The 27,209-nt window shown below is 44.4% G+C and overlaps 2 protein-coding genes and 1 pseudogene across 3 annotated transcripts; 2 read left to right on the forward strand and 1 right to left on the reverse strand.

Annotated features, from left to right (window-relative positions):
• The first annotated feature begins 8,531 nt into the window (after window positions 1-8,531).
• Window positions 8,532-10,403, forward strand: LOC311122234 (trypsin-1-like). Its single transcript, XM_084158046.1, has 6 exons — window positions 8,532-8,605; window positions 8,780-8,930; window positions 9,095-9,345; window positions 9,606-9,742; window positions 9,949-10,050; window positions 10,235-10,403. The coding sequence occupies exons 1-6, from the start codon at window positions 8,566-8,568 to the stop codon at window positions 10,280-10,282; spliced, it is 729 nt and encodes a 242-aa protein (XP_084014172.1). The 5' UTR covers window positions 8,532-8,565; the 3' UTR covers window positions 10,283-10,403.
• A 7,483-nt stretch (window positions 10,404-17,886) lies between these two features.
• On the reverse strand, window positions 17,887-19,575 carry LOC311107968 (trypsin-1-like; annotated as a pseudogene). The gene is made up of 5 exons: window positions 19,541-19,575; window positions 18,817-19,213; window positions 18,582-18,683; window positions 18,259-18,360; window positions 17,887-17,928 (listed from the first exon to the last, which is right to left on the reverse strand). The product of its transcript is annotated as a trypsin-1-like (transcript).
• A 2,580-nt stretch (window positions 19,576-22,155) lies between these two features.
• On the forward strand, window positions 22,156-25,415 carry LOC311122373 (trypsin-2-like). The gene is made up of 6 exons (XM_084158062.1): window positions 22,156-22,204; window positions 22,444-22,594; window positions 22,959-23,209; window positions 23,388-23,524; window positions 23,660-23,761; window positions 25,328-25,415. The coding sequence occupies exons 1-6, from the start codon at window positions 22,165-22,167 to the stop codon at window positions 25,373-25,375; spliced, it is 729 nt and encodes a 242-aa protein (XP_084014188.1). The 5' UTR covers window positions 22,156-22,164; the 3' UTR covers window positions 25,376-25,415.
• The last annotated feature ends 1,794 nt before the right edge of the window (window positions 25,416-27,209 follow it).

The raw sequence follows: 27,209 nt of genomic DNA on the forward strand, positions 1-27,209 counted from the left end.
ATTATATCACATATTCTATTTGAGCGCAAAAGTGTTACAACTGTAACCTGTGTGAAATGCTAGCTAGTTAGTGGTGCTCGCTAGTAGCGTTTCAATCGGTGAAGTCACTCGCTCTGAGAACTTGAAGTAGTTGTTTCCCTTGCTCTGCAAGTGCTGCGGCTTTTGTGGAGCGATAGGTAGAGGTGCTTCATGGGAGGCAGTTGTTGATGTGTTCAGAGGGTCCCTGGTTCAAGTCCAGGGTGGGGCGAGGAGAGGGACGGAAGCAAAACTGTTACATTGGTGCTGTGAGGTAACTTGCACAATAACTGAAGGCAGCCAGTGATTATGTAGTGGTAGGATCACTAGGATGCTGCAGGTTGAGTAGCTAGATAGCTGTGCTTGGCTAGCCAGAAGGTTTTTCGTCTGTCCCTTGAGGATGATGACAAATCCGGTGAACCACAACATTAAACAAGTATAGCAAGTGAAAAGGAGTTGGGTACACTCATACTGTCCTGGCCTATTAAACAAAAGCAAAATGAACAATAAACGTAGATGTCGCAACACTCGAACTCCGTCATTGTTCTCCAAGATCACCTCTGTCCAATTCGCGCGTACCTGCCCAATCTACTTTGCGCCACACCGTTCATGGATGCGGACAGTTCTGTACGGGGATGCGGGCAGTTCAAGAATGAGGACATTGCCACAAATAATGAACTAAACCCAGTTTTTACAGGGGGTTACATTCACCCCTCACTAGGAAAACTTGACTTCCCGGCAAGTTATACATAAAGCATAAGATTAGGCATCACAATGAATTCGACACATAACACAGTTTACAACACACCTTGAGCTATAACTTCTCTTAACACGACACAACAGTAGAGCACAGGCATATAAAAACACACCCTCAAACCAAAAAACTCTCAGAAGTACAGTATGAGATGTGTGTGGTGCAAGAAAACACTCTGTAATGAGGTGAAGTGACGGTATGCCAATGTACACTACCGGTCAAAGGTTTTAGAACACCTACTCATTCAAGGGTTTTTCTTTACTTTTACTATTTTCTACATTGTAGAATAATAGTGAAGACATAATGCCAAGAGTGTGCAAAGCTGTCATCAAGGCAAAGGGTGGCTATTTGAAGAATCTCAAATATAAAATATATTTTGATTTGTTTAACACTTTTTTTTACTACATGATTCCATGTGTTATTTCATAGTTTTAATGTCTTCACTATTATTCTACAATGTAGAAAATAATAATAATAATAAATAATAAAGTTCTAAAACTTTTGACCGGTAGTGTACGTGACTTCTTCACCCAGCCAGCTGAAGGACCTCCCGGATGAGTTTACTTTCAAAGTCTCTGCCCTGATCAGAGTTTATGCGGGAAGGCAGGCCATAACGGACAAAGAACATCTCCCAAAGCACCCTGGCTGGTCTTTAGTGGCGTAAGCTTGGGCGTAGCGAGTGAAGTGATCTGTTACTACGAGGATGTTACTGATGTTCTTCGTGTCATTTTCCAGAGAGAAGAAGTCTATACACACCAACTCTAGGGGAGGTGATGTTCGCTAAAGGTGCTGATCTAGTGAGCAGTCTTCAGCTGCACACACCTTGCACATGACTTGCAGTGAAACTCAATGTCTCTGAACATGAAGCGCCAGTAGAACCGAGCACAGGCTAGATCAAGAGTCCTCTCATAACCTAAATGTCCCATATCATTGTGGAGAGACTTCATGACCATGGCTCTGAATTATTTGGGGAGAACCAGCTGCTTTCTCTTGACCTGACTGGGGCCTCTATGGAGTCTGTAGAGCACACCTTGTTCCATAGAGAGCAAATCCCAGGACCTCATCAAGACGGCCTCTTCAGACTGTAGAGCGGCTCTGGTGGAGGGCTTTCTTCCTGTTTTTAAAGCTCCCATGACATGGGATATCACAGGGTCACTCTGCTGGGCTCTCTCAAGCTCTGCAACATCCAGCTGAGGCAGCTGTGAGGTTCACAAAGGCATTAGGCAACGCTTCTGGGTGGACTCCTAATGTAACGGCTGCACAGTTTGGGACGTCAGACAGTGTCACCTCCACGGCAATGGCTCGACAGGTGGCTTTGACACCAGGACCCGGTACTTCAATCAAGTCATCCTCTTGATTGCTTCAGGGGTGCGGTCTTCTGGACAATGGATGATTGTCACTTCGGAGCCGCTGTCTAGGATGGCTACATGGCTCTCCATTCACTCTCACATTCAGGCTGGTCTCTCTGCCCAACATTCTCTGGGGTAGACCTCCAGCTGACTAGTGTTTGGTGGTGGAGGACATTTGGGTAGGTGAGGTGGAGTTAATTGAGAGTGGGGAAACAGCTCGCTCCTTTACTGCCCTCCTCTGGCGTTTCCCTGATTCTTGGAGGAGTGAATGAATCGCTGGGCTACTTCCTCTGCATTTCGGAGGTTCTGGCACTGTCTGGAGGAGTGGCCATCTTCTCCACAGTTGTAGCAAAAGTCGTCTCTCTTGGCTATTGGCCTCTGACCCCGCCCCTCTCTGGGGAATGCTGCCGCCTCTCTTGGGAACGCCATCTCTGCCTCTCAGTGGTGTTTTGACTAGACAGCTGAGGTTCAACAGGTCGGATAGAGTCTTCCCTCATGGCTGCAATGATGGACTGTAGAGCTCACTTGCTTCTGCAGCTCAGCTACGTGGCTGCCAGTCTTCACAGGAAAACTCTTCTGGGGCACAGGTTTCCAGTGTGACTGCCTCTCTGCTTCTCTTTCCTCCTCCTCACGGATTTCTTGGAGTAGGGTGGAAAAGGATGGGGGCTCGTCCCCCCTCTCTCTCAGCCTGAGGTGGATGAGGACCTCACAGGTTTACAGAACTCCTCTAATCAGCTGTTCCACTCTGGCGTGGTCGCGTCTGGAACAGTCTATTCCTCCCTTCATCACAACCTTTTGCAGAAGCTTCTCCAAGCGAAGTAGGAAGTTGGATATCTTCTCAGCTGGCTTCTGTCTCAGGCCTCTGAACTCATAATACAGGTACTTACCAGTGGAGGCAGTGTCATAGGTGTGTTCCAGTATCTTCAGATAGTCTTTGACGGACACATCTGGGCAGTTGGCTCTCAGCGCGGTGACAACTCCTGCAGCTGGGGACTTCAAGCTTTTAATTATCCTCTTCCTCTTCTCCTGTTCCGAACAGTGCCAATCTGGCAGCATCTGGTTGACCTGCTCCATCCATGAGTCAAAGTAATCTTCTCCAAGAGGTGTGGGGTCCACTCCACTGAAAGACCTTAGCCGTCTGTAGGGGCTGGAATCATGGGGGGGGGGGGGCTTCATCACCTCTATCAGCACCGTCCCCATTACTTCAATAATGGCCTCTTGACTGGAGGTGAAAGCTTGAGATGAGGTTGTGTGAGTCTGACTTCTACTTGCACTCTCACCTGCTGCGATAGTAAGGTCAACAGAGAATTCCATTAACACACTGCCTAGTCGAGTTGGGGCCTGCTGCATCCGGCTTCTGACTTTAAGCTTTCCAAAGATCAACTTCCCCATCCAATACTTCCTCTAATTCAGCCGGGCCAACCTCTTCATGTACTCCGATTACTATTAGTGCATGTCTGGGGTCCACATTTTCCCATTTACTCCACAGTATTAACTTGTCCACTGCCATGTTTGGGTGAGTTTTCTCTTCTCAGACTTGACTTATTTTATTTTGAGATGGAGTTAGACTGCAAAAAAGTATCTTTGAATTCTGTCCTATGAGTCTAGGGCCAGGTATTTCAATAATATAGTTGAGTATAATTACTGTGAGCTCTTCTGAGTATGGACTAGTGCTTCCCTATAGCAATTATATTAGATGAATGTTGAATATTCACTCATTTGAGAAAATAAGTATTTTCTTCAGGGAATTATCTTTGAGCATTACACTTTGATCTTCCCTATACAGCCCTGGAGTCTATTTCATCCATAATCTCAGCGGAGCTGTCACGATCGTTGACTGATGAAGCGGACCAAGGCGCAGCGTGATAAACGTACATGCTTTATTCAGTACTTAACACGAACAAAACAACAAACGAAACGTGAAGTCCTAGGTTAACACAAAACCTTAACGGAACAAGATCCCACAACCTAACATGCCACAAGGCTGCCTAAGTATGGTCCCCAATCAGAGACAACGAGCTACAGCTGTCTCTGATTGGGAACCACCCTGGCCAACATAGAAACTAAACGATCTAGAACAAAAACCAATGAAAACTAAACATAGAAAATCCACACCCTGGCTCAACAATTAGGAGTCCCCAGAGCCAGGGCGTGACAGGAGCCTCCATTTGTGATCCCTCTTTCTTCAGGCAGCTTTGTTATGACTTTAACTAGGCTAGTACAGATAGAGAGATAAGACCTGGGTTCTATCAGGTGGGGCCTATATATATAGGTGAGTGTCAGTAATAGACAAGGGGGTGTATACGGGTAGCATGTAGGCCTACAGGACATTGTATGTGTCTTACCATGAGTCAGTAAGCCCATGAATGATATAGGGGGAAGATATACCAGAAGACTGTATATGTACCATGTATAAAATAATATTGGTGCCTTGACCTAATAAGCATAAACATGTGAAAGGTTGGAACTAGCTTATTAGGAAACAATAAGATACACCCACACAATGACAAACACAATGACCTTTTCCCTCCACGTTAGGGGAATTTATTCAAACTAAAGATAATGGTCAAAAATAGATTAGAATGTAAAAGTAAAATATTTTAGGACATAGCAATTATCACAAAGGACAATGAACCACAGAGGACCACAGAATCATACTGGACCTAATTAAACCCTGAGATGAATTGTAAACAGGTATAATATTAAAACCTCAAAATGAGAAAAGGAATCGAATAAGACACATAAAAAATCAACAGTATTGCCATTGTACAACCATATATCACATGATGTCAAGCAAAGAGGCACTGAGTTTGAAGGTAGGCCTTGAAATACATCCACAGGTACACCTCCAATTGACTCAAATGATGTCAATTAGCCTATCAGAAGCTTCTAATGCCATTACATCATTTTCGGGAATTTTCCAAGCTGTTTAAAGGCACAATCAACTTAGTGTATGTAAACTTCTGACCCACTGGAATTGTGATACAGTGAATTATAAGTGAAATAATCTGTCTGTAAACAATTGTTGGAAAAAGTACTTGTGTCATGCACAACGTAGATGTCCTAACCGACTTGCCAAAAATATAGTTTGTTAACAAGAAATGTGTGGAGTGGTTGAAAAACAAGTTTTAATGACTCCAACCTAAGTGTATGTAAACTTCCGACTTAGTACTTGGTGGCAAAACCCTTGTTGGCAATCACAGTGGTCAGACATTTCTTGTAGTTGGCCACCAGGTTTGCACACATCTCAGGAGGGATTTTGTCCCACTCCTGACAAACGTCAGGCTCGAAACCTTAATGACTTGGAGAAGATCTGCAAAGAGGAGTGGGACAAAATCCCTCCTGAGATGTGTGCAAACCTGGTGGCCAACTACAAGAAATGTCTGACCACTGTGATTGCCAACAAGGGTTTTGCCACCAAGTACTAAGTCATGTTTTGCAGAGGGGTCAAATACTTATTTCTCTCATTAAAATGCAAATCAATTTATAACATTTTTGACATGCGTTTTTCTGGATTTTTTTGTTGTTATTCTGTCTGTCACTGTTCAAATAAACCTACCATTAAAATTATAGACTGATCATGTCTTTGTCAGTGGGCAAACTTACAAAATCAGCAGGGGATCAAATACTTTTTTCCCTCACTGTACATACAGTATATGGTAACAAAATTATGAATCTGACCAAATCCTACAGTTAGAAGTGAGCCAGGAGTGTGTTCAGTTCGCTTCAATGTTTGCTACGTTGCATGTCTGTTTGTACTGAACGATACATTTCCCCAAACCGGTGCGCTTCGTTCTTTAACAGCCTTTTGCTCCCATTTTGCTCCCATTTTGCTCCCATTTGGTGGGTGTGGTGAGGTGTGGCCTGATCAATATGGGTGTGACCATTTGTAATCGCAGAACTCGTACAGCACACATCATACGGTAATCTGAGCCACCGTAATTCCAACGTTTTTCAACTGGTTGTTCAGTACAGTACCATTTCCGCTGAATTCAACATTGCACACCATTCTGTCATACTTAACGCACCCCTGGGTTGAACATAAAGCAGGGGTTACGGTTACTGTTAGTGTTGAGGCTAGGGTTACGTTTGAGTCAAAATGTGCATTGAGCCAGCATGTCTTATTTTGAGTTGGATAACATGTATTGTTTTGAGATAGATAAAGTTGTTATTTTGAGTTGGGTAAACTGATTGATTAATTTGAGTTGGTATTAAGAGTCAGTTAAATGTTTGTATTGAGTTTGGTCAACTGATTGATTGGTTTAATTTGAGTAAACGTATTATTTTGAGTTAGATAAACATTATTTTGAGTTGGATACATTTATTATTTTTGAGTTAGGTAAACTTAAATGGATAAATGTAATATTATTGTTACTTAACTCAATATCTCATCTCAACAAGAACATTTAGAATTGAGATCGGTAAACATATTATTTTAATTTAGATACATGTAATACTATGAGTTGGGCCAATTTTTGTATTAATTTTTTGGACACATTATTTTGAGTTGGGTAAACTGATTGATTAATTTGAATTTGATAAACAATATTTTTAGTTTTGGTAAACTGGTAGATTTGAGTTCATTCGTTTTTTATTTATAAAAAAGAGAGGATTGAGAGTTATCATCACTTCAAATTCTCCCCTACTGTTCTTTCCCATTATTGATGTTTAGAAATGCTAATCTTGGTTTTATCATTATGGAAACATACCTGAGAAAGGAGCTGTGAAAATGCTTTCATTATCACCACAAACAGCCCCATAATTAAGCGAGTCTTGGCTACTGTACATCCCCATACAACACATACCTCTGATTAAAGGCTTGGGAGGACGTTACAGTGTTGCTATTACTGTTATTACTGAGTTATTACTTTAGAATGAACAAGTCTCTTATTTACTAATTGTTACATTGTATTTACATTAGGCTAGGGTTAGGGTTGAGCTGGGGTGTGGACATGAAGCTAGGGTTAAGGCTAGTATTAGGGTTGAGCTGGGATGTGGACATTAAGTTATGGTTAAGGATTTGGGTTGAGCTGGAATCTAGACATTAAGTTAGGGTTAAGGCTAGTGTTTGGGTTGAGCTGGGATGTGGACATATAGTTAGGGTTAAGGGTTAGGGTGGAGCTGGGATGTGGACATGAAGTTAGGGTTAAGGGTTAGGATGGAGTTGGGATGTGGACATGAAGTTAGGGTCAAGGGTTGGGTCGAGCTGGGATGGGGACATGAAGTTAGGGTTAAGGGTTGAGCTGGGATATGGACATGAAGCTAGGGTTAAGGGTTGAGCTGGGATATGGACATGAAGTTAGGGTTAAGGGTTGAGCTGGGATGAGGACATAAAGCTAGGGTTAGGGATAGAGATGAGGGGTAGGGTTTGGGTTGAGCAGGGAAGTGGACAAGAAGATAGGGATGTGGGTTAGCGTTGAGGCTAGGGTTAGGGTTGAGCATGGTCCTCTGTAGCTCAGCTGGTAGGGCACGGCGCTTGTAACGCCAAGGTAGTGTGTTCGATCCCCGGGACCACCCATACACAAATAAATGTATGCACGCATGACTGTAAGTCGCTTTGGATAAAAGCGTCTGCTAAATGGCATATTATTATTAGCAGGGATGTGGACATGAAGGTAAGGTTAGGGTTGAGGGTTAGGGTTGAGCAGGGACATGGACATTAAGGTAAGGTTAGGGTTGAGGCTAAGGTTATGGGTAAGGTTAGGGTTGACCTGGGGTGTACACTTTAATCTGCTGTCAAGGAACAACTGTTTGTTTAAATATTATAAATTACACTACCCAAGCGTGTGCTTACTTTAAGTGTTTTACTGTATATAAACTGCATACAGTATACACATTTTTGGAGGAACTTATGATTATACATTTTGAACTAATAGCAATATAAGGACATATAATGTATAGAGTCTATTATTATTTTTTACCAGAGCCTTGTATGACTTTCCAACAAAACCCCTTAAACCCAGTTTACTTGTTTACAAAGCTAAAATAGGCCTTGTGAGCTGCAAAGCTGTGTTTGTCGACTTCTCCAAGATAATACCAATGTGTGAACCACACAGCTGTGTTGCAGTCCTTTTGAGGTCAAGATACATTCTGAACTGCAGAGAATACCTTCGATATCAAACTGTCAGTTGTAGCGTACTGTACATGTATCATTTTATTCTGTAAGACATTCAATCAAATCCAGACGGCAAGAACCTGCACTTAAAAAGTACTGGGACAATTTAAAACATATATTTAGCTTTTTGCTGCCTTTAGGGTCAACTTCATTCCACTCCATGATGGAAACTGCTGTGTCATAATGCTGACCTTGGCAGTGCACCTTTTGGCTCTGATTGGCTTTCCCTTGACCAATCAAACAGTTCCATTAAATGAGGCGGCACACCCAATTCTGTATATAAACCAGGGGTGCAGATTAACCCCTTTCATCGACAGGATCATACAGCAACCATGATTTCTCTGGTCTTTGTTCTGCTCATTGGAGCCGCTTGTGAGTCTAGTAATGATCATAGAAAAAAGAACAGGACTGTGTTATGACACTTACATCACACATTTGACGTTATTAAGAAATATGTTGTTGTTGTTGTTTTATCATAGTGCAATGCTTTTCCATCTCAAAAGGTGAGGTAATATAGCTAAGAATGTGCCTGCTCTCTGTTTCTAGTCGCCACGGAGGACGACAAGATCGTCGGAGGGTATGAGTGCAAGGCCTACTCCCAGCCCCACCAGGTGTCTCTGAACGTTGGGTACCACTTCTGTGGTGGCTCCCTGGTCAACGAGAACTGGGTTGTGTCTGCTGCTCACTGCTACAAGTCGTAAGTAGCCTACCATGTGAACTACTAGCAACATATTGAGTCAATAACACCTTGCAACAATTTGTTAAACTTAACTTTTGCAAAACTAAAGGAAAGAAGTGAACTCCACATTCACATGAACTGTGAAAGTAAAAAACGTACAAGTGGAACTCTCTCTCTTTCAGCCGTGTGGAGGTGCGTCTGGGCGAGCACAACATCAAGGTGACTGAGGGTAGCGAGCAGTTCATCTCTTCCTCCAGTGTGATCCGTCACCCCAACTACAGCTCCTACAACATCGACAATGACATCATGCTGATCAAGCTGAGCAAGCCCGCCACCCTCAACTCCTACGTGCAGCCTGTTGCTCTGCCTACCAGCTGTGCCCCCGCTGGCACCATGTGCACCGTTTCTGGATGGGGCAACACCATGAGCTCCAGTGAGTACAGAACCTGGGTCAAAGGTTACATGTGCCAGTTGGTCATCTTCATGGTGACTGAGTGTGTTTACAGGCATTGAAAATGTAGGCCTACTGTTAAAAACATAATGTCATTATATCTAACCATAACCCTCCTCCTTCTCCACCATCTTCTCCCTTCCTCTTTCCCTCCCTCCCTCCATTGCGCTCTCTCTCTCTCTCTCTCTCTCTCTCTTTCTCTCTCTCTCTCTCTCTCTCTCTCTCTATCCCCCTCCTTACAGCTGCTGACAGCAACAAGCTGCAGTGCCTGAACATCCCCATTCTGTCCTTCAATGACTGTAACAACTCCTACCCTGGCATGATCACCAACGCCATGTTCTGTGCTGGATACCTGGAGGGAGGCAAGGACTCTTGCCAGGTACTTACCACTCTGACCTCAATTCAGTGGTACCACAATGATGACTTTAAATTGACTTTTTAAATTGATTTCACTTACCTCCCTTCTTTCTCTCTCTCTCCCTCTCCCTTCCTCTCTCTCTCAATCTCTCAATCTTTCTCTCTCTCTCTCTCTCTCTCTCTCTCTCTCTCTCTCTTTATATATCTCTATCTATCTCTCTCTCTCAGGGTGACTCCGGTGGCCCCGTGGTGTGCAACGGTGAGCTTCAGGGTGTTGTGTCCTGGGGTTACGGCTGTGCCGAGCCCGGTAACCCCGGTGTCTACGCCAAGGTAAGACAGAAAAACAGTTTTGCTGTTGTGTTTGAGGAACACATCAACATTCATACATCACTGTGACATCCCTTGGTTTCCTGAAAGAATAAGACATTGAGTCTATAAAACATAGATTGATGGTTCTCATGTTGCCTCCCATTGAGTGTCCACTAATGTCTCCCTTCTCCTTCTCTTCCTACAGGTGTGCATCTTCAACGACTGGCTGACCAGCACCATGGCCACCTACTAAGTCTGATCCTAGCTTCGGTCCTCCAGCACGGTCCCACAACTCTACAACATCTTGTGTAGTTCAACATCCACCTTTAATACTGGAGATTAAATACTAATGGCAAATAAAGCATTTAACATAATTTAAGTTTACTGTGTCTATTTCCCAAGGTTAAATATAAAAATGTATATACTGTAGAAGGTACTTCTTACATGCATGCAGCATAGAGCATATATTCATGAATGTAGTAGTGCAATATTTGTTTCTGTATGTCATCAAAGGTGTGTTGTTTGCAAGTGGAATGTCTACATTTGTGTTGGTTTAAAAATGCTGTAATTATAACAGCTTAAGCAGTTCTAATGTACTGTAGGTAGTTTTAAGGCTTCAATAAACTCTAAAGGATAAGTCCGAATACACAATGTATGCTGATAATGTCAAGAAAGTATTGATCTTCAGTTGGCCAATTAGAGCATGTTAACAGGGGGTTCTCCCAGTCCCATTTATTTTTGGCTATCAAATATGCTAAGTGGGAGCAAATCAAACAAAACTTGGGTTGCTGATTCTCTGGCTCCACAGAGTACAGATTCTCTCACTGCACAGACTACTCTCTCTATAAATCATTAGGATTATGTTCATTCTTAATTTGGGTGAACTATCCCTTTAACCTTGTAAACCGTTAAGATGAATTATTTCTCACTACAAACATCTTTATATTGGAAACGTCATAGACATATTCACATTTTCCATGAATCCATAAGTGGCAACATTAGTTATGTGTTTTATGGGGTTATGCTTCCGTAATTTTTAAAAATATTTTTTATTTTTATTTAACCTTTATTTAACCAGGTAAGCCAGTTGAGAACAAGTTCTCGTTTACAACTGCGACTTGGCCAAGATAAAGCAAAGCAGTTCGATAAAAACAACAACAACACAGAGTTACATATGGAATAAACAAAACGTACAGTCAATAACTGTCACGACTTCCGCCGAGGCTGCCTCCCCTCCTTATTCGGGCAGGTTTCGGCGTTCGGCGTCACCGGCTTACTAGCTACTGCCGATCCATTTATCATCACTCCATTTGTCTTGTCTTCAATCACACACACCTGGTCCTTATTCCCTCATTAGTCATGGTACAGTGGGGAAAAAAAGTATTTAGTCAGCCACCAATTGTGCAAGTTCTCCCACTTAAAAAGATGAGAGAGGCCTGTAATTTTCATCATAGGTATACGTCAACTATGACAGACAAAATGAGAAAAGAAAATCCAGAAAATCACATTGTAGGATTTTTTATGAATTTATTTGCAAATTATGGTGGAAAATAAGTATTTGGTCAATAACAAAAGTTTCTCAATACTTTGTTATATACCCTTTGTTGGCAATGACACAGGTCAAACATTTTCTGTAAGTCTTCACAAGGTTTTCACACACTGTTGCTGGTATTTTGGCCCATTACTCCATGCAGATCTCCTCTAGAGCAGTGATGTTTTGGGGCTGTCGCTGGGCAACACGGACTTTCAACTCCCTCCAAAGATTTTCTATGGGGTTGAGATCTGGAGATTGGCTAGGCCACTCCAGGACCTTGAAATGCTTCTTACGAAGCCACTCCTTCGTTGCCCGGGCGGTGTGTTTGGGATCATTGTCATGCTGAAAGACCCAGCCACGTTTCATCTTCAATGCCCTTGCTGATGGAAGGAGGTTTTCACTCAAAATCTCACGATACATGGCCCCATTCATTCTTTCCTTTACACGGATCAGTCGTCCTGGTCCCTTTGCAGAAAAACAGCCCCAAAGCATGATGTTTCCACCCCCATGCTTCACAGTAGGTATGGTGTTCTTTGGATGCAACTCAGCATTCTTTGTCCTCCAAACACGACGAGTTGAGTTTTTACCAAAAAGTTATATTTTGGTTTCATCTGACCATATGACATTCTCCCAATCCTCTTCTGGATCATCCAAATGCACTCTAGCAAACTCCAGACGGGCTTGGACATGTACTGGCTTAAGCAGGGGGACACGTCTGGCACTGCAGGATTTAAGTCCCTGGCGGCGTAGTGTGTTACTGATGGTAGGCTTTGTTACTTTGGTCCCAGCTCTCTGCAGGTCATTCACTAGGTCCCCCCGTGTGGTTCTGGGATTTTTGCTCACCGTTCTTGTGATCATTTTGACCCCACGGGGTGAGATCTTGCATGGAGCCCCAGATCGAGGGAGATTATCAGTGGTCTTGTATGTCTTCCATTTCCTAATAATTGCTCCCACAGTTCATTTCTTCAAACCAAGCTGCTTACCTATTGCAGATTCAATCTTCCCAGCCTGGTGCAGGTCTACCATTTTGTTTCTGGTGTCCTTTGACAGCTCTTTGGTCTTGGCCATAGTGGAGTTTGGAGTGTGACTGTTTGAGGTTGTGGACAGGTGTCTTTTATACTGATAACAAGTTCAAACAGGTGCCATTAATACAGGTAACGAGTGGAGGACAGAGGAGCCTCTTAAATAAGAAGTTACAGGTCTGTGAGAGCCAGAAATCTTGCTTGTTTGTAGGTGACCAAATACTTATTTTCCACCATCATTTGCAAATAAATTCATTAAAAATCCTACAATGTAATTTTCTGGATTTCTTTTCTCAATTTGTCTGTCATTGTTGACGTGTACCTATGATGAAAATTACAGGCCTCTCTCATCTTTTTAAGTGGGAGAACTTGCACAATTGGTGGCTGACTAAATACTTTTTTTCCCCACTGTATAAGTGTTCCCTCTGCTTCCTTGTCTGTGTGGGTGATTGTTTATTGTGGAGGTTAGTGAAGCTCGGTGGAGCTCGTGTATTTTGTATCGATGGGAGTATTTCCCGTGTGCCTTGTATTTTCCAGTGCGCCTGTTTTGTGCCCTGGAGTGTGTTTGACGCATTTCTGCATAAACTTGTATTTTGCGGATTAAAGCCTGTTATTCTGTGATTTACCCTCCTGCGCCTGACTCCTTCAACACCACCTCATCACAGAATCACCCACCCGTTATGGAGTCAGCGGGAGAGACGCGCATGCCTGGAGTCATAGAACGGGTCCAGGAGCATTCAACTATGCTAGCCAGCTTGGGTGAAGCGATGGGTCGGGTTCTTCAGGTCGTCCAACGCCTGGAGAGGAGAGAGCCCGATCCGTCGAGACCAGCTGGTCAACCGGATCCCGCCACCTACATCCCAGCACCCGGAGGGATCCAGATATCCCGAACACGGGAGTTCGACGGGACAGCGGCGCTGTGCCAAGGATTCCTTCTCCAACTGGAGCTCTACTTCTCCAGCATCCTGCCTCTCGGGGAAAGCCCTGGAGTGGGCCAACGCAGTGTGGAACGAAGGAGGAGCCGCATGGAGAACTACGGGGAGTTCGCTCGCCTCTTCCGAGCGGTCGAGGGTCGAGAGGCGGGCGAGCGACTGGTCCACCTGAGGCAGGGGACGAGGACTGCGCAGGACTTCGCATTGGAGTTTCGAACTCTGGGTCCGGGTGGAACGAGCGGGCCCTGATCGACCAGTTCTGGTGCCATCTGTGAGAGGACGTCCGACGGGAGCTAGCCTGCCTTGACACCATGTTGTCCTTCTCGCAACTGGTGGACATGGCCATTCGTTTGGACAACCTGCTGGCAACCAGAGGACGTCCTGGAGGAGATCTGCCCATTTCCATCCCGGCCGAATCGGATCCAGAACCAATGGAGATGGGTGGAACCGCTAGCCGAGAGAGCGGAGGACGACAGCGCCAGTGCCACACTGGTGGCGCGAAGGGACATTTCACCACACGTTGTCGTCAACGCTCTTCTGGGTTTGGAGGCGGCAGGCAGGGCACTCTCACATCACCCCAGGTATCGAACACCCACACTCGTTCAGAGCCCTCTGCTGCGCACTGTAAAACATTTGTCTCCTTTCCTGAGCACATGGTAGTTACCCAGTGTAAGGCGCTAGTCGATTCAGGCGCAGCTGGGAACTTTATGGACAGGGTATTCGCACACCGTACGGGCATTCCATTGATTCCCCTATCCACTCCACGCCCCATCAGAGCACTTGATAGTCGACCATTAGGGTCCGGGTTGGTTAAGGAAGTTACTGCACCAGTCACCATGATTACCCAGCAGACTCATTGTGAGCAGGTTACTTTTTCCATTATTGAGTCTCCTGCTTTCCCTATGGTATTAGGTATCCCTTGGCTAGCACTCCACAACCCCACCTTCTCATGGCCGCAGAGAGTTCTCACGGGGTGGTCGCGAGAGTGTCAGGGTAGGTGTCTATGGGTTTCCGTTGGTGCAACCATGGTGGAAAGTCCAGACAGTACCTCCACCGTGCGCATTCCCCCTGAATACCTCGATCTGTCGCAAGCGTTCTCTAAAACGCAGGTGACACGAGGCATTATGAATACCTGGTGATGCCCTATGGTTTGATGAATGCTCCCTCAGTTTTCCAGTCCTTTGTGAACGAGGTGTTTCGGGACATGCTTGGTCGCGGTGTAGTGGTCTACATCGCTGACATCCTGGTGTATTCCGCTACGCGCGCCGAGCATGTGTCCCTGGTTCGCAAGGTGCTGGCCCGACTGTTGGAAAATGACCTTTATGCTAAGGCAGAGAAGTGTATGTTTTTCTAGCAGTCCGTCTCCTTCCTTGGATACCACATTTCCACCTCAGGTGTGGAGATGGAGGGAGATCGCATTTCAGCCATGCGTAATTAGCCGACTCCAACCACGGTTAAGGAGGTGCAGCGTTTCCTTGGCTTTGCCAACTACTATCGGAGGTTTATCCGGGGCTTTGGCAAGGTCGCAGCTCCCATTACCTCCCTGTTGAAGGGTGGGCCGTCCCGGCTTCGCTGGTCTGCTGAGGCTGACCTGGCCTTCAGCAAACAGCGGGGTCTGTTCACCTCAGCCCCAGTACTGGCCCACCCCGATTCATCACTACCATTCGTAGTGGAGGTGGATGCGTCCGAGGTTGTGATAGGAGCTGTCCTGTCTCAATGCTCAAATACGCCACCCAAGCTCCGCCCCTGTGCGTTCTTCTCGAAGAAGCTCAGCCCGGCGGCGCAGAACTACGGCATTGGTGATCAGGAGCTGTTGGCTGTTGTCCGATCCTTGACCGTGTGGAGGCATTGGCTCGAGGGGGCAAGACACCCTTTCCTCGTCTGGATGGACCACTGTAACCTGGAGTACATCCGGGCAGCGAGGAGGCTGAATCCTCGCCAGGCCAGGTGGGCCCTATTCTTCACCCGGAAGAATACACTGTCATACTTTTACACTGTCATACATCCCGGGTACGAAGAACGTGAAGGCAGACGCACTGTCCCGGCTGTATGACACAGAGGAGAGGCCCAGCGACAACACTCCCATACTGCCGGCCTCCTGCATTGTGGCGCCGGTAGTATGGGCGATGGACACGGATATAGAGCAGGCATTACGCATGGATCCCTCTCCACCTCAGTGTCCAGATGGGCTACAGTACGTGCCTGCTCTTATCCTTGATCGTCTGATCTACTGGGCACACACACGTCACCCTCCTCTGGTCACCCAGGTATCGACCGGAAAATACTGTTGGCCTATCTTGGCTAAGGACATGAGGGTGTATGTCTCCTCCTACTCAGTGTGCGCCCAGAGTAAGGCACCTAGGCACCTCCCAGCGGGTAAGTTACAACCTTTACCAGTTCCACAACGACCATGGTCTCACCTAAGTGTTGATTTTCTAACTGATCTTCCCCTCTCCCAAGGTAACACCACCATCCTGGTCGTTGTGGACCGCTTTTTTAAAGCCTGCTGCCTCCTTCCTCTGCCCGGTCTCCCCACGGCTCTGCAAACTGCGGAGGCCCTGTTTACACACGTATTCTACGTGGGGTACCAGAGGATATAGTGTCTGACCGAGGTCCCCAGTTCATGGAAAGTCTGGGGGTCTCGGTCAGCCTGACCTCTGGGTTCCACCCCGAGAGTAATGGGCAGGTGGAACGGGTAAATCAGGACGTGGGTAGGTTCCTGCGGTCCTACTGGGCAGACTATGCCCAGAACTCTCTCCGCCACTCCTCCACTAACCTAACGCCTTTCCAGTGTGTTCTAGGTTACCACCCGGTTCCGGCACCGTGGCACCAGAGCCAGACCGAGGCTCCTGCGGTGGATGACTGGTTTCGGCACGCAGAGGAGACGTGGGATGCTGCCCACGTTCACCTCCAGCGCGCGTGCGTCGTCAGAAGGCCAACGCTGACCGCCACCGCAGTGAGGCCCCCGTCTTTGTACTGGGGGATCGGGTCTGGCTCTCGACCCGGAATCTGCCCCTCCGCCTGCCCTACCGGAAGCTGAGCCGCGGTTTGTGGGGCCGTTCAAAGTCCTGAGGAGAGTCAACGAGGTCACTTACAGGTTATTACTTCCCCCTGATTACCGTATTAACCCCTCGTTTCATGTGTCTGTCCTCAGGCCGGTGGTAGCTGGTCCGCTCCAGAAGTCTGAGGTGCGGGAGGTCCCTCCACCTCTTCTGGACATTGAGGGGGCCCCGGTGTACTCTGTCCGTTCCATCCTGGATTCGAGGCGTTGGGTGGGGGGCCTTCAGTACCTCGTGGAGTGGGAGGGGTACGGTCCGGTGGAACGGTGCTGGGTCCCGGTGAGGGATATCCTCGATCCCTCCATGTTACGGGATTTCCACCATCACCATCCGGCTCGCCCTACTCCGTGTCCTCCTGGCCATCGCCGGGGTCGGCGCGCAGCTGGAGCCGCGCGTCAAGGGGGGGGGTACTGTCACGACTTCCGCCAAGGCTGCCTCCCCTCCTTGTTCGGGCAGGTTTCGGCGTTCGCCGTCACCGGCTTACTAGCTACTGCCGATCCATTTGTCTTGTCTTCAATCACACACACCTGGTCCTTATTCCCTCATTAGTCATTGTATAAGTGTTCCCTCTGCTTCCTTGTCTGTGTGGGTGATTGTTTATTGTGGAGGTTAGTGAAGCTTGGTGGAGCTCGTGTATTGTGTATCGACGGGAGTATTTCCTGTGTGCCTTGTATTTTCCAGTGCGCCTGTTTTGTGCCCTGGAGAGTGTTTGACGCATTTCTACGTAAACCTGTATTTTGTGGATTAAAGCCTGTTATTCTGTGATTTACCCTCCTGCACCTGACTCCTTCAACACCACCTCATCACAATAACACAATAGAAAATCTATATACAGTGTGTGTGCAAATGTAGTAAGTTATGGAAGTAAGACAATAAATAGGCCATAGTGCAAAATAATTACAATTTAGTATTAACACTGGAGTGATAGATGTGCAAATAGAGATACTGGGGTGCAAATGAGCAAAATAAATAACAATATGGCGATGAGGTAGTTGGGTGGAGGTAAATGTCAGAGAGAAGGGATCACTTGATGCATAAAAAGTGTTACAACTATGTATTTTCTCCAATAAATCAAAAATAACTATATATTCAGTGGAGAGAGTCTTTTGTATACACATTTTATATTGCTGCTACAGTATACTATTGAACACATAGTGTTGTGTATGTGTTCAATAGTGTAACGCGCCATTTAGGGGGTTCGAAGACTGGAACGTCAACTATAAAGAAAGTTAAGACCAGACAGAGGCAGCATACAGGAGCGATATAAAACACGACTTTAATCTCCATAAACAACCACCATCTCAATCAGTTCACGTGACAGACAGGAATTTATAGACACAGGTCAGGCATTTCTAATCAATGATAATCAACGCCAATGGTAATCACTCTTACAATAGCATACTTGTAACCAATTTTACCTACAACTTAAAAACATAGTCATATAGTAAAAAGGTTGAGGGCTCTATTCAATCAGATCCGCTTTAGCAGACATCCGCATAGCGGTTGGTTGTTTTGGTGTTGTTGGAGGTAAAACTGCATTAAAGCTGTCAAATCCACAAGTGGCTCCCGGCCTTATATCTAAAGCGGACGTTGCCATTGGCTGCACGGAGTCACATTAACAGAAATTCCATGCAGCCTTGTTTACAAGTTCGAACACTGGAATGTGAGATGTAATTTATAACTCGAGTAGGATGATAGAAATCTTCATTATTTCGTTTAATAATTTTTTCGATTTGAGCGTAATGAGCCATGTTGCTGGTCAGCCAGTTGTTGAAAATGCACACCTGGAGGAAGAGAAGGAGAAGGGAGACATCAGTAGACACAGGGCCAAGTTACTGTAGACCTGGGATAAAGTTGGTATTATTGAAGTTAGAAACATGTAGTTGTGACAGGGATGAACCAGTGGTCTAATAAAGGAATGCTGTCACAAACCCATTATAGTATTTATTTGAAACTACATGATGCTTTATCCCACAAACTTAGCAGCAGAAGCCTATATTCTTACCTTGGCGTAGACACCAGGGTTACTGGGCTCGGCACAGCCATATCCCCAGGACACAACACCCTGCAGCTCACCGTTGCACACCACAGGGCCACCGGAGTCACCCTGAGAGAGAGAGAATGAGAGATTTACTTCACTGTTTCTCTGTACTGTATTTTTGGTCCTAATAGTTTTGATAAGCTGGTCAGAGGCAGTAGTAGAGCAGGACTAGCCTCTACAGGTCAGTGCTGTTCAGTACCTGGCAAGAGTCCTTGCCTCCCTCCAGGAATCCAGCGCAATTATGTATCATTTACATCTGAACACTGGCAATGGTTACCAGACCAAGTATATTTTATAACCTAGCCCCAAATTACATGAAAGTATTGACGTTGGTGCTGTACTCACTGGAGCTCATGGTGTTTTCCCATCCAGAGATGACACACATGGTGCCAGCGGGGGCACAGCTGGTGGGCAGAGCAACAGGCTGCACGTAGGAGTTGAGGGTGGCGGGCTTGCTCAGCTTGATTAGCATGATGTCATTGTTGATGTTGTAGGAGCTGTAGTTGGGGTGGGGGATGACGCGGGAAGAAGAGATGAACTGCTCGTTACCCTCAGTCCTGGCAATGTTGTGCTCGCCCAGACGCACCTCCACGTGGCTTTGAGTGAAAGAGAAAGAGATAGACGGGAGAAAGAGAGAGGGAAAGGGGTGGGAAGGTAAGTGTTTCATAACTCGATGGTGTTCTGTACTGAGCCTTGAGGTGCAAGTGAAGTGAGCTGCATGATATAATATAGATAGAAGGTAGGAATGATTAAGCCAAGACAGACATAGCACATCTAAACCTTCTTGTCTTCTAACTAGGCTAGGGGCACTGTGTTTTCCCATTGTAGCCAATTAAATTGCACACTATTCAATTAATTTGCACACTGTGTAAATCGTGGACAGAACATATATTGGGTTATTTTGACCCAGCCAGTTGGGTCACTTAGTTGTGTTGTTTTCTTTGAAGACTGGAGGCATGGTTTAGTAGGGTTGTGGCTTTCAGATAGTTATTTTCGGCCACCCGTGAGTGTACATGTCATTCCGGTTAATCTGTTCTATTGTATTGTCATCACCTGCTAAGGTTGAGCACTGACACTTTTGTAGTGTTAATGAGGCTTACACAAGCGTATGAGTTCCTCAAGTGCCTATGCATATCCCAATGTTGGGATAATTACCACTTTGTTATAATATTTAAATAATAATGTTATTACATTTACATAAAAATATGTAATGTGCATAAATATTCAAGGAACATTTTAATTTGCAGTGTACAAACTGAACATGATGAACAGGAATTACATTCACTCTCACGGGTGGCCAAGAAGAACTATCTGAAAGTCATGCCCCCAAAAGGCCTCCTTAATTTATGGATTACATTAAAAAAGACCCAGCATGAAAGTGAATAAAAACCAAACTGATGTTTGGGTAATTGGTCATTTTCAGGAGACGTGGCATATTGGATGTGGCTTTCAGATAGTTATTTTTGGTCCATGAGAGTAAATGCAATTGCTGTTCATCATGTTGTGGTCCTCTGTAGCTCAGCTGGTAGAGCACGGCGCTTGTAACGCCAGGGTAGTGGGTTCGATCCCCGGGACCACCCATACACAAAAATGTATGCACATATGACTGTAAGTCGCTTTGGATAAAAGCGTCTGCTAAATGGCATATATATTTATTTATTTATTTATTATTTAAGTTTGTACACTGCAAATGTCTATTTTCTTTCAATAATTTGGTAACAGAATTACAAATTTGAATCACTTAATAATTCTTAAAGATGTACCCAGTCACAACAGTATCGCTAATGTAATGACTTGAAGGAATACGTGAATGAGTCATCATTGTGAATTCATAAGAAGTACTATAGTAGAATGTGTTGAGAATAATTTACTCTTTGAGCTCAAAGTGCCATTGGTAACATGGGTTATTGTTAGATGATTGCTAATGAACTTAGCACTTGGCGACACCTTGTGAGTTTTTCCACATTAATGATGTCAATGTACCTTGCTGCTGTAAAGGAATTTTGAAAAGCCACTTTTCAAAATTCCCCAAACTGTACACTATTACACACTACAAAGGTAATACTTTACATTACAGTGCCCTTCTTACTGTGTAATTACTCATGTAATTACACTGCATTAAGTATGAATAATTATTCATTATAAATTACTAATAATTATTCATTATTAACTATGTACTTACAGCAGTAAGCCTAAGCCTAACCCTAACTTTAGCCCTAACCCTAACCCTAACACTAACCCTATGTAGTCCTAAATACAGTGTACAGTAGGTACAATGTAACAATGTTTAATAATTACAATACGTGTTACACTGTAATTACAGGAATAATTACACGGTAAGAAGGGCACTGTAATGTAAAGAGTAACCAACATGTAAAACATACTACATTTGTTTTGCATTTGAGTTCACATATAAAACATACTGCATGTGTTTTACATATGTGTTCACATGCCACAACCTTGGGCCAGTTCTAAATGTGTTGACTTTTCCATGCAAACACTAGAGGATGAGAAACATACAGCTGTGACACACTATGGTCATGTAAGAACCATGGTATGGGTTTGAACAGAACAGAACAGAACATACATTACTCCTAAACCAAAATGATTATTTTTTAGAAAATATGATTTAATACCACTTTATAAGCAATAATAAAATAATAATATATATATTTTTTTTCATATTTGTTTTCTCATTAGAGATTCATCTCAAGGCTCTACGTAGGCAAAAATAAAAAGACAAAAAAAGACAACCTACATACATTTTATGAATTTATAAAATTGTAAATTCATGTAGAATTAGATTGAACTGTGGCAGACCTTCAGAATAACAAAGATAACAACTGTTATTGTATCAAAAAAGTGCTTTTTAAGTAGAAGAAACAAAACCAATTTGGGTTAGAATCAAAACAGTAGCTAAGTTATTTTCCACAATGTGTGTGATCAATCACAAGGTCATCACTAACTGTAAACACTAACTTGGAACCAAAATGAAGAACTTGATTGAATACATGGTATTTATCACTTAAAGCGGTGCCACTGAGACGCTTCTGCTGATGGAATGTCAGAAAGAGGAGGCTCTTGGTTGACATTATATAGAAGTGTGTAGGCAATCACACATTATTGGAATGGCTACAATCTTGGAACATATTAGTAATTCAGTTTGTTACCTGGCTCTCTGACCCAATTTTTTTTTACGGAAAACATAACTGATAAGGAATCACTTAATGTTATTGTCCTATGGTTGATTGGGTATAAACTCATTGGTGAGACTATTATGACGCTTGCCTTATGTTCAACACCTGACTCAACCCCATCCCTAACTCCAACTCTAACCCCAGCCTTATCTACATGGCTCTCTGGCCCCCAAAAATGTATGGAAAGCCTAACTGATAAGGAATCACCTAATCTTACAGTATCGTCCTATGGCTGATTGGCTCTTGACTGACCAATGATGTTGCCCTGGAACTGGGGCAGCACTTCTGAGTGTGTATATAAAGCAGGGGAGCAGGTGAACCTCACTCATTGACATGATCATACAGCAACCATGATTTCTCTGGTCTTCATTCTGCTCATTGGAGCCGCTTGTGAGTATATGATACATACTCCCATACAATCAGAACATCTACAAATGAAGTAGATGGGTCATGGCACAAAAGTTTGTCAAACCTTTCCTCTTGTTTGTAAAAAATACATTGTCTTTTAGAGATATCAAACAACTATCATTCTTTTTAGTTTAACTTTACAATGTCATTATCATGTTTTTCACAATCTCGAAAGGTGAGGCACTGTGTCAATGCTAACTGAGAGTTCTCTCTGTTTCTAGTTTCCACGGAGGACGACAAGATCGTTGGAGGGTACGAGTGCAAGCCCTACTCCCAGCCCCACCAGGTGTCTCTGAACGTTGGGTACCACTTCTGTGGTGGCTCCCTGGTCAACAAGAACTGGGTTGTGTCTGCTGCTCACTGCTACATGTCGTGAGTAAACTACATACCTGTACATGGAGTATCCTATGTGCTTATAGATGAGTAAGACTTCCATTTGATTAATACATTCAATATGTGTACTGGTACATCAAGCTGCCTCACGCTACAGAAAGAGGAGATAGGCTCCTGCTCTTATGAGCCATTCCGGTTCGCACACGCCAAGGCTTTTGCAAGGCCATTTACTTACTTTACATGTCTGTCATGGCTTAACAACATCAGATTTTCCAGATTACAGTATATCATGCAGCTCACTTCACTTGCACCCCAAGGCTCAGCACAGAACACCATCAACTGATGAAAGACTTTCCTTTCCATCTTTCTCTCAACTCTCTCTCTCTCTCTCTTTCACCCAAAGCCGTGTGGAGGTGCGTCTGGGCGAGCACAACATTGCCAGGACTGAGGGTAGCGAGCAGTTCATCTCTTCTTCCCGCGTCATCCCCCACCCCAACTACAGCTCCTACAACATCAACAATGACATCATGCTGATCAAGCTGAGCAAGCCCGCCACCCTCAACACCTTCGTGCAGCCTGTTGCTCTGCCCACCAGCTGTGCCCCCGCTGGCACCAAGTGTGTCGTCTCTGGATGGGGAAACACCATGAGCTCCAGTGAGTACAGCACCAACGTCAATACTTTCATGTATTTTGGGGCTAGGTTATAAAATATACTTGGTCAGGTAACCATTGCCAGTGTTCAGATGTAAATGATACATAATAGACATGTTCTGCCTTTCACTCCCCCTTCTTTCTTTCTATCCATTATTTCATTTCTCATCCATCCTTACAGCCGCCGATAGCGACAAGCTGCAGTGCCTGAACCTCCCCATCCTGTCTTTCAAAGACTGTGACAACTCCTACCCTGGTCAGATCACTAATGCCATGTTCTGCGCTGGATTCCTGGAGGGAGGCAAGGACTCTTGCCAGGTACTGAACAGCACTGACCTGTAGAGGCTAGTCCTGCTCTACTACTGCCTCTGACCAGCTTATCAAAACTATTAGGACCAAAAATACAGTACAGAGAAACAGTGAAGTAAATCTCTCATTCTCTCTCTCTCTCAGGGTGACTCCGGTGGCCCCGTGGTGTGCAACGGTGAGCTGCAGGGTGTTGTGTCCTGGGGATATGGCTGTGCCGAGCCCGGTAACCCCGGTGTCTACGCCAAGGTAAGAATATAGGCTTCTGCTGCTAAATTTGTGGGATAAAGCATCATGTAGTTTCAAATACAGTGGGGGAAAAAAGTATTTAGTCAGCCACCAATTGTGCAAGTTCTCCCACTTAAAAAGATGAGAGAGGCCTGTAATTTTCATCATAGGTACACGTCAACTATGACAGACAAAATGTGAAGAAAAAAATCCAGAAAATCACATTGTAGGATTTTTAATGAATTTATTTGCAAATTATGGTGGAAAATAAGTATTTGGTTAATAACAAAAGTTTCTCAATACTTTGTTATAAACCCTTTGTTGGCAATGACACAGGTCAAACGTTTTCTGTAAGTCTTCACAAGGTTTTCACACACTGTTGCTGGTATTTTGGCCCATTCCTCCATGCAGATCTCCTCTAGAGCAGGACCTTGAAATGCTTCTTACGAAGCCACTCCTTCGTTGCCCGGGCGGTGTGTTTGGGATCATTGTCATGCTGATAGACCCAGCCACGTTTCATCTTCAATGCCCTTGCTGATGAAAGGAGGTTTTCACTCAAAATCTCACGATACATGGCCCCATTCTTTCCTTTACACGGATCAGTCGTCCTGGTCCCTTTGCAGAAAAACAGCCCCAAAGCATGATGTTTCCACCCCATGCTTCACAGTAGGTATGGTGTTTTTTGGATGCAACTCAGCATTCTTTGTCCTCCAAACACGACGAGTTGAGTTTTTACCAAAAAGTTATATTTTGGTTTCATCTGACCATATGACATTCTCCCAATCCTCTTCTGGATCATCCAAATGCACTCTAGCAAACTTCAGACGGGCCTGGACATGTACTGGCTTAAGCAGGGGGACACGTCTGGCACTGCAGACGTGTCCCCCAGATCGAGGGATATTACCAGTGGTCTTGTATGTCTTCCATTTCCTAATAATTGCTCCCACAGTTGATTTCTTCAAACCAAGCTGCTTACCTATTGCAGATTCAGTCTTCCCAGCCTGGTGCAGGTCTATAATTTTGTTTCTGGTGTCCTTTGACAGCTCTTTGGTCTTGGCCATAGTGGAGTTTGGAGTGTGACTGTTTGAGGTTGTGGACAGGTGTCTTTTATACTGATAAGTTCAAACAGGTGCCATTAATACAGGTAACGAGTGGAGGACAGAGGAGCCTCTTAAAGAAGAAGTTACAGGTCTGTGAGAGCCAGAAATCTTGTTTGTTTGTAGGTGACCAAATAATTATTTTCCACCATAATTTGCAAATAAATTCATAAAAAATCCTACAATGTGATTTTCTGGATTATTTTTTCTCAATTTGTCTGTCATAGTTGACGTGTACCTATGATGAAAATTACAGGCCTCTCTCATCTTTTTAAGTGGGAGAACTTGAACAATTGGTGGCTGACTAAATACTTGTTTCCCCCACTGTAAATACTATAATGGGTTTGTGACAGCATTCCTTTATTAGACCACTGGTTCATCCCTGTCACAACTACATGTTTCTAACTTCAATAATACCAACTTTATCCCAGGTCTACAGTAACTTGGCCCTGTGTCTACTGATGTCTCCCTTCTCCTTCTCTTCCTCCAGGTGTGCATCTTCAACGACTGGCTGACCAGCACCATGGCCACCTACTAAGTCTGATCCTAGCTTGGGTCCTCCAGTACAGTCCCACAACTGTACATCATCCTGTGCAGTTCAACATTCACCTATTGTACTGGAGACAAAAAACATTTGATGAATAAAGTATTTAAAATAATTTCAGTCTACTGAGTCTGTTTTCTACTGAGTCTGACCATTGTAAGCAAAACAATTGGAAAATGCTTTCTTCATGCTTTTTGTATGCATTATAAATGCTGTATTTATGCTTTCTTCATACTTTATTAATGTTCACTAATCGAATGCGTCAGATTAAGCATATTTTCATGGGTATCACACTTTTTTTGTCTTGATATGACTTCAGTCTGCCACAGTTAAGCTGAAATGATGCCATTGTCATACATTATGATACAGATGACAAAGCTCTAGATGTCCTCGGTAGTTTGAAGATGCATTCCGGAGCAAGGGAGCACATATTATCCCTCCCAATTTCTCAAAATGAAGTTCCAAAAGATAAAGTCACTTATTTTTACAGAGGTAGCTAGACACTGCCACACCACAACTCAATAGAGTTCTCATTCATTTATTTAATGCTCAGAATTCTACTATGAAAATCATATTTTATGAGACATAGGAACTCTTCTGTACAGAAACTGTGTTGTTTACTCTTCTGCCTTGCCCTGTATCATGAAAGAAAATAACAAATCAAAGTCAAGATACAGCTTTTCATTCTTAACATATTCTGCATAGCCAACATTTGAATTTGCCTTTGTTGGTCAACTTGAATTATATGTATTTACTGCTGTGGAAATTGGACATGGTTCAAGTGTGTGTTGATCAGCAGCTCTGTACCTTTCTGGAGTTGTGGGTCTTGGCCCTGAGTTTGTTGACCTGGGACTTAGCAATGTCAGCGTGCTCCTCAGTGTCCTTCAGCTCATGCTGAACCTTACAGAACTTGGAAATGTGCTGGTTGGCTTGTTCCTCCTGGGTTAGGGGATAGAGGAACAACACCAGGGGTTTATCAGGACAGCTCAACATTAGAACAGTCAGACAGAACTTCCAGATATGGTCTCAGAAGTTTTGTTACTCACAGATTCCTCCACCTGACTCTTGTAGGCCTTGACCTTCAGCTCCAGCTTGTCCACCAGGTCCTGAAGTCTATTGATGTTCTTCTTATCCTCCTCAGTCTGGGGGGAGAACATCCATGTATCACTGCCCACACTCAGATCCAGACTACAAACGCCAGTCTTGGTTAAGGGTTTATGATGGTGTGTCCCTTTTACATGGTACAGTAAGTGAGCTCCTTGACCCTGTGCTAATTTTTGCGGACTCCCTTGACGGCATCTCTACCTCTCTTCTGCTTGGCATCCATCTCATTCTTCAGAATGAGTCCCTGCTAACTCACCCTGGAGTCCAGTTTCTGTAGCTGCTTCTTGCCACCCTTCATGGCCAGGTTCTCAGCCTCAGCCAGACGATGCTGCAGGTCCTTGACTGTAGCTTCCAGGTTCTTCTTCATCCTCTCCAGGTGAGCGTGGAATGTAGATAAACAGGATTGGCGTGATGAGGGCAGGAGGACAGTGCTACCCAAGAATCCAAGTCTCTGAGATATGTTTTCTGGAACACTGGAATAGGTCACATATTATGAGGACTTACATCAGTGATGGCCTTCTTTGCCTTCTCCTCTGCGTTCCTGGCCTCCTGGACGGTGTCGTCCACCTCCCGCTGCACCTGCACCATGTCAGCCTCCAGCTTCTTCTTTGGTGTTCAGAAGGCTGGTGTTCTGGAGGTGGTACAACAATGATTGATCAGTGATTCGTTCAAATTCTGTATTAAGAGCACATACAAGTCACACAGGATGTACGTTTCATACATA

Source organism: Coregonus lavaretus (genome assembly GCF_964263955.1).
Source record: "Coregonus lavaretus genome assembly, chromosome: 3".
Lineage (NCBI taxonomy): Eukaryota > Metazoa > Chordata > Actinopteri > Salmoniformes > Salmonidae > Coregonus > Coregonus lavaretus.

What these genes read in the sequence shown, in the direction of transcription:
- LOC311122234 (XM_084158046.1), top strand. Translation starts at nt 8,566, where the DNA reads ATGATTTCTCTGGTCTTTGTTCTGCTCATTGGAGCCGCTT. An exon ending in GAGGCAAGGACTCTTGCCAG is followed by an intron (nt 9,743 to 9,948) that starts GTACTTACCACT and finishes TCTCTCTCTCAG; the next exon opens with GGTGACTCCGGTGGCCCCGT. An exon ending in ACCCCGGTGTCTACGCCAAG is followed by an intron (nt 10,051 to 10,234) that starts GTAAGACAGAAA and finishes CTCTTCCTACAG; the next exon opens with GTGTGCATCTTCAACGACTG.
- LOC311122373 (XM_084158062.1), top strand. Translation starts at nt 22,165, where the DNA reads ATGATTTCTCTGGTCTTCATTCTGCTCATTGGAGCCGCTT. An exon ending in GCTGCTCACTGCTACATGTC is followed by an intron (nt 22,595 to 22,958) that starts GTGAGTAAACTA and finishes TTTCACCCAAAG; the next exon opens with CCGTGTGGAGGTGCGTCTGG. An exon ending in ACCCCGGTGTCTACGCCAAG is followed by an intron (nt 23,762 to 25,327) that starts GTAAGAATATAG and finishes CTCTTCCTCCAG; the next exon opens with GTGTGCATCTTCAACGACTG.